Source organism: Blennius ocellaris (genome assembly GCF_963422515.1).
Source record: "Blennius ocellaris genome assembly, chromosome: 13".
Classification (NCBI taxonomy): Eukaryota; Metazoa; Chordata; class Actinopteri; order Blenniiformes; family Blenniidae; genus Blennius; species Blennius ocellaris.
In genome coordinates this window covers 24,749,723-24,757,222 of record NC_137662.1, presented here as the reverse complement: position 1 = coordinate 24,757,222, position 7,500 = coordinate 24,749,723, and the positions used below count along the sequence as shown (strand labels likewise).

At 46.5% G+C, this 7,500-nt stretch overlaps 1 protein-coding gene across 1 annotated transcript in view; it reads right to left on the bottom strand.

Moving 5' to 3' along the window:
* The window catches only part of LOC308138648 (homeobox protein Hox-D9b-like), a gene marked incomplete at both ends in the record, with an annotated part of 4,558 nt that extends 3,760 nt beyond the window's left edge, over window positions 1-798 (bottom strand). Inside the window, 2 exons of the mRNA XM_080507862.1 lie at window positions 1-390; window positions 433-798. The exon at window positions 1-390 is cut by the window's left edge and continues 19 nt beyond it. Of these exons, the coding sequence (XP_080363988.1) occupies window positions 1-390; window positions 433-798 (756 nt within the window). The remainder of the gene's footprint in view (window positions 391-432) is intronic.
* Window positions 799-7,500: the final 6,702 nt, after the last annotated feature.

Sequence of the window (7,500 nt, the reverse complement as noted above, 5' to 3'; positions counted from 1 at the left end):
CCTCTCCTCGTCCTCCAGCTTGGGCTCCGGCTTCTTCCTGCCGAGCTCCTCGGCGGTGCCCAGCCGCTCCAGCACCACCTCCGCCGGGCTGCCGAAGCTGGAGCCGCCCGGGCTGCCGCCGCGCGACGGCGGGGAGCTCTCCGGCTTCACCGCCTCGTACCGCGGGCTCGGCTCGCTCAGGTCCGCCGGGGGGAAGGCGGCGGAGACCTGCGGCAGGGGGGCCTCCGGGGCCGGGGCCGGGGGGGGGACCTGGGGGGCCGGGGTCGCGGCGCCCTCCCAGCAGCGCACGAAGCGGCTCTCCGACGCGGCGGCGGCCGCGGGCGGCGGCGCGAGGTGGTCCGCGTGCGTCTGCGTCTGCGCGCCGTAGTACGCGTGGTGGTGCTGCTGCTGCTGCTGCTGGTGGTGGTGCTGGTGGTGCTGGTGATGGTGGTGGTGGTGGTGGTGGTGACCCAGGAGCGGGTGCGGGTGGAAGAGGCCGCCCGGGCCCGCCTGCAGCTGCAGCTGCGGGGACGTGGACGCGGACGACGCCGGGGACGCGCCGGCCCACGGGGAGAAGCCGTTCAGGCCGCCGGGCTTGCTGGAGAAATGGGAAAAATCCGGGATGTGCGCGCCGGGATGCGCGCCGCTCTCCTCCTCCTCCTCCTCCGCCGCCGCCGCCGCCGCCGCAGCGGCTCCCCGGGCGGCCGGCTTGGCGCAGCCGGCCGCCGCCGAGCCCTGCAAGCCTCCCGGGATGAAGTGCGCGCCGTACGGCTCGTCGCCCTGCAGACCCATCATGGAATAATAATTCGTTAGCGACATGTTTATTTTATTATTTCAATAAAAAGACACTTAAGTGCGACTGTAAAAGGTTAGATGGGCTGGTATAGTGGCTTACATCCTCCCCTAAAATGGTAGTAATTTTTTTCCTTGCCTTACCTTCTCCTGCGACGCTCATTGGCTCCGGCGCGCGTCACATGGCCGGAGCGCGCTCCTCCAGTACGGGGGAATAAATCAAATCCTTCTTTTGTTGCTCAGAAATGCGCCGCTCGGCGCTGCAGATGGACTTCGACTGTACAAACACGTCGTTTGAACTCCGCGGAGCGTCAACACGCTATCGGGGGATAATCTCAGATTGGGGACGAGATGCTCAGGCTCAAGCGGCTCAATGGTTCTTGCTTGTTTAACGCCACTTTATTCCTCTTTTTTTAAATATAACATGGTCCATTTTGCGTTCATCCTCGTGAATTTTACGCAACTTTTTTAGTAGAAAAAACATTTGCGCCGCAAAGGAAGGCGACGAATCCTATTTAATGGATGTATATCAGTTATCAAATCTCCACTTTCTGCTCTTATTTAAGTCTGCATTCTGGTTTTTATTCAATTTTTCATTCATTCATTCACCAAATAAACCATATTTCCTTCATTGCTTTTGCACAACGTCTGATGCCCACGTGGGTTTATTAACCGAAAAACATTTATGTGGTGAAACTGCTCCTAAAAAGCCAAATTACAATTTTAAATGAGTGACGTTATTCCGTTTATAAAAATTTGGCTTAAGTTGCTTTAAATCGTCAAATTAAATCTCTGCTCTCAACGACTCCCCGATTTAATTTAAATGCTAATTTATCTCTACAGTTGATGAGTTGATGAGCAACTTTAAAGCAGAAAATAAACTTCTTGAGGTAAAAAGAAAAGCGTCCAGGGCCTCGAACCTTGATTGTTGTGTTTGCTTTGCGCCACCTATCGGCTGAATTGTGCAACAGCAGGATGCAGTCGTGCACAAAAAGAACTAAACTCCGGATCCTGTTTCACTGCATCGCTTAAAAAACAAACATTTTACTTTTTGAGTTGATGAATAATTTCGGAATATTTCCAGGGTTTAACCTCTTTTCCAACACTTTAATAACATTTTTTTCAAGGAGAGAAGATTAATTTGACTTTACAGCCAATCATTCCACATTTAACGTCACGCTAAACCAATCTAAAATCATAGTTGAAAAAAATGGCTAAAAGTTCTGAAACAAACTAAAAGTAGCTCATAAAGTCTATAAAAGGCAATGAAAGTATTAAAACTACATCAAGCAACAAATTTAGGTGTAACACTGCTAAAAGGGTTCCTAAATGGCGACTAAAAATGGATTTTAACAACTAAAATAACTAAAAAAAGTCTTTAACAGACAAAATGTCGAACCTATTTAAAACAACACTTAGCTAAAAGAGCTAAAATGGCTCAAAAATGGATTTCAACAACTAAAATAACAAAAAAACAGACAAAATGTCGAACCTACTTAAAACAGCACTGAGTTAAAAGAGCTAAAATGGCTCAAAAATGGATTTTAACAACTAAAATAACTAAAAAAAGATTTTAGCAGACAAAATGTCAAACCTACTTAAAACAACACTCAGTTAAAAGAGCTAAAATGGCTCAAAAATGGATTTTAACAACTGAAATGGCTCATAAATGCTTCAACAACAAAAATGACAAAAGGTAAACGACTAAAACAGATCAAACGTATAAATCTATTTAAATATTCGTAGCAGCAAACCCACAACAAAAGAGCTGAAATGGTTCTGAAATGGTATTTAACTGTTAAACTGTCACATACACATAGTTAAATCAGTAAATATAATTAACAGCTAAAATGACTAAAGCAACTTAAAGGGTCATAAAGGCTCGCGCTGCTAAAACGGCTAAAAGAGCTCAAGCTAAACCCGTTAAGTCAAAAACGGTAAACATCCGTGATTCTTAAGATTGCAAATGTCACCAATTCATCATAAAACACACAAATGTTCACCTGCAAATGGTAAAAAAAAAGTACTTTAATCTTCACTGGCTGGTTGCTTGCAGCTCCACTCTCCCGTCGGCGAAAACGTTTTCAATATTTGCTGAGCTTTGCAGAAAAGCCACGTGGAAACTGATCCAAAAAAAATTCTCCTTTAACAAAGTGGTTGACTGTATATGTTTGAACAATTGGAGGGGAAGAGTGTATACGCGCAAACTTTTGAAACTACGCGCTCATAAAGCATCTGTGTGTTGGTGGAAGTTTCCGGGTGGCGTGGCGCCGCAGTAAATCCTCCGCGCCGGGAAAAAAGAAGACCTCGGTTTTCAGGTCAATAAAGTTTAATATTTCGCAGGACGGCCTCTGATCTGTTCTCGCTTTAATAAAAAAAAAAATAAAAAAAACTTTTTATTTAGCACATTAGCAGGTCGGTACGACGCCACACACACAACCTGCTGTGAACAAACAGGTGAATTAGTGGCTTGGATTCAGCTGGATGGAGGCCAGAAGGGGGGGTGGAGTACCGGGGGCCGCCTGTAGGGGGCAGCGTGCCCGTGACAGAGATGGGATGTGTGTGGGGGGAGGGGGGGAGGGGGGTGGGGGGGGGCTGTAAAGGAATGTGGAGTGTTTGCTGTGTAAAAGTCACTCAGGCTGCCACATAAATCGAGGGGCGGTACAGTAAGAGCCCGGCGTTCCCACAATGCACTGCAGCGTGGGCCTCCATCAGTGGCGTATTAATATGATGACCGCGCCGTATTTTTTTACATTATTACAGCTCCGTCCGGACATTTATCATCTCCCCCGGCACATTAATCTGACGCTAAGCGCGCTTGTTTACGCTCCCGCCGGTTGAGCTCGGGAGCCCCGTTTCCACGGCAACGCCTCAGATGACAACGCTTGGGTTTTTTTTTTTTTTGCGTTCTGCGTTTGTCGCGACGATCTTTTCTCGCATTTCGCATTTCGACGGCAAACGTTTCGAGGGAAAACACACGGTTTTCATGTTTCGCGTTCGACAATAGAAAACACGTCCATTCAGCACTTTTTGAGTTTTCGCGACATTTCGATTTAAAATAAATAAATAAATAAAAAAGCATCATCTTTTGCATTTCCACGAAAACGTCTCAGGCAACGATGCTCAAGTGAAAACACACTGATTTGGGATTTTCAGTTTTCATGGCGAGGTTTCAAGTAAATACGCCCCGTTTCCACGGCAACGCCTCAGATGACAACACGTCGTATTTTTTGCTGCGTTTGTCGCGACGATCATCTTTTCTCGCATTTCACGTTTTACGTTCAACAATAGAAAACGATTCAGCATTTTTTGCGTTTTCACGACAGAGAGAGAGGGAGAGAGAGAGAGAGGGGGAGAGAGAGAGAGAGAGAGAGGGGGAGAGAGAGAGAGAGAGAGTGAGCGAGAGAGGGAGAGAGCGAGAGCGAGAGGGAGAGGGAGATGGAGAGAGAGATGGAGAGGGAGAGAGAGAGACAGAGAGAGAGAGAGAGAGAGAGGGAGAGAGGGGGAGAGAGAGATAGAGAGAGGGAGAGAGAGAGAGATAGAGAGAGTGAGCGAGAGAGGGAGAGAGCGAGAGGGAGAGGGAGATGGAGAGAGAGATGGAGAGGGAGAGAGAGAGAGAGAGAAAGAAAGAGAGAGACAGAGAGAGAGAGAGAGAGAGAGAGAGAGAGAGAGGGAGAGGAGAGAGAGAGACAGAGAGAGGGAGAGAGGGAGAGGGAGAGGGAGAGAAAGAAAGAGAGAGACAGAGAGAGAGAGAGAGAGAGAGAGGGAGAGGAGAGAGAGAGACAGAGAGAGAGGGAGAGAGGGAGAGGGAGAGGGAGAGAGAGAGAGACAGAGAGAGAGAGAGAGAGAGAGAGAGAGAGAGAGAGAGAGAGAGAGAGAGAGAGAGAGAGAGAGAGAGAGAGAGAGAGCACAGCAGGACTTTATGGAGGGCCATTAGACTGAATGCCTTCAGGTCCAGACCGGAGAAAAACAATCCCTCTTTCATCTCCTTGTCTTTCTTTTGACATCACACACTCTCTCTCTCTCTCTCTCTCCCTCTCTCTCTCTCTCACACACACACTGAGACAAAGGAAAGCGAGGGAGTCACAGCCGCCCGTCTGAGCTGCATTGCCCCAATAAACGACACAAGTTGAGGAAATGACGGTTGTGACGTTGTTGTGATGTGTTTGCGGTTCAAGGTTCATTAGCAGCCTTGGACTCATTGTGTGTGTGTGTGTGTGTGTGTGTGTGTGTGTGTGTGGTGTGTGTGTGTGTGTGTGTGTGTGTGTGTGTGTGTGTGTGTTGTGCGTGTGTGTGTGTGTGTTTCAGCTGTCTGGTCCTGTGTTGTTCAAAGTCGGGACTTCTTGGTACAAAAGAAGAGAGAACAAAGCTCCTCTCCACCTCCACCTCCACCTCTTCCTCTGCTGTTTGCTGCTGAATGTGATTTATTTAACCCCCGAAGACGATTTCATCCCAGATAGACGATTCCCAGTTAGACAACAGTCTTTTTTCCCAGATAGACGATTCCCAGTTAGACGATTCCCAGTTAGACAATTCCCAGTTAGACAATTCCCAGATAGACGATTCCCAGTTAGACGATTCCCAGATAGACGATTCCCAGTTTGACGATTCCCAGATAGACGATTCCCAGTTAGACGATTCCCAGTTAGACGATTCCCTGGGGATCCCTGGGAATCGTCTATCTGGGAATCTTCTATCCGGGAATCGTCTATCCGGGAAAAAATCCCCATGGTCGTCTATCTGGGACTCGTCTATCTGGGAATCGTCTATCTGGGAATCGTCTATCTGGGACTCGTCTATCTGGGAATCGTCTAACTGGGAATCGTCTATCTGGGAATCGTCTAACTGGGAATCGTCTAACTGGGAATCGTCTATCTGGGACTCGTCTATCTGGGAATCGTCTATCTGGGAATCGTCTAACTGGGAATCGTCTATCTGGGACTCGTCTATCTGGGAATCGTCTATCTGGGAATCGTCCAACTGGGAATCGTCTATCTGGGAATCATCTATCTGGGACTCGTCTAACTGGGAATCGTCTATCTGGGAATCGTCTAACTGGGAATCGTCTATCTGGGAATCGTCTATCTGGGAATCGTCTATCTGGGAATCGTCTATCTGGGACTCGTCTATCTGGGAATCGTCTATCTGGGACTCGTCTAACTGGGAATCGTCTATCTGGGAATCGTCTATCTGGGAATCGTCTAACTGGGAATCGTCTATCTGGGAATCGTCTATCTGGGAATCGTCTAACTGGGAATCGTCTATCTGGGAATCGTCTATCTGGGAATCGTCTATCTGGGACTCGTCTATCTGGGAATCGTCTATCTGGGACTCGTCTAACTGGGAATCGTCTATCTGGGAATCGTCTAACTGGGAATCGTCTATCTGGGAATCGTCTATCTGGGAATCGTCTAACTGGGAATCATCTATCTGGGAATCGTCTATCTGGGAATCGTCTAACTGGGAATCGTCTATCTGGGAATCGTCTATCTGGGAATCGTCTATCTGGGAATCGTCTATCTGGGACTCGTCTATCTGGGAATCGTCTATCCGGGACGACAGCCCGAAGACACAATAATCTGCTCCATAACCTGCTTTAGTCGGCGCCGTCGTGTTTACAGTCCCGGCGTCGTCAAGGCAAAAAAATAAATAAATAAAAGTGTGAGTCTATCAGATTGTGCTTCTGGGTATACTTGTTTTGCTCCAGAAGTGATTACACATGACATTAATTTCATTTCATTGCCACATAAAAACATTAACACAACCTCTCGGCGGGAGAACCCCCCCCCCCTCCCCTCCACCCCCCCCCCTCAAAAAAAAGGCAGCAGCGTCACAAACTTCCATTTAAAATAACCAATTTGTGTCTCATTTGGCTTTGCTGCTCCACAAAGAGCCTCTATTTATAATCAGAGCTGAACTAAAATGTCACATGAAGACGTCGTGTTTATTCACGCAATCAACAATAAAATGAGGGGAAAAAAAGAAAAGAAATAAAAGTCAACTTTCACCCAAACAAGAGAAGGAGTTCGTGTGGGAGGAAGTTCCTCCAGAGGTTTTATATCAGACTGTAAACAACACGATTCCTGGACGACTCCACAATGTACTTTTATATATTATTTCTAATTGATATGTTATATATGTTTCATATAGTTCCAGTATATGTGCATATAAATCTAGTATGCCATCATATGGCTTTTTATTCTCGCTTCATTACACCTCCCAGCTCTCTAATGACTCTATCAATCATATTTTAATCACGTTTATCATTTAAAGTCGCTATCGGAAGCCGTTTTTACGTGATGCACCTGAACGCATCACTCAAAGCCGTCAGCTGTGACGTGGACGCCACAATGTCTTTACATCTATTAAGATATATATTAGATGTCAATAGTTCTCATTCAGTAATTTAAAATTGGCACTATTTTTACTGGCGTAATGATATTGTTGTTATGCGCCTCCCACTGAGTCACATGTAAGCTGCTGGTCCAATAGGAGAGCTGCAAAATATCCAAGATGGCGGCTCCTAAAACAGGTTAGAAGCACGTGTTTGTTTGAAGCATAAAATGCTGAAATGTGTGTGATTTAGGTCATATAAACACATTTTAACTTGATTTATCGCACTGATTTTTAAAATATTAGATACAAATCCACCTTGTAAAGAGTGTATACACGGTTTCGATGCATTTAAGTACACATAAAATAAAAAATAAAGTGATTCAGACATCGCTG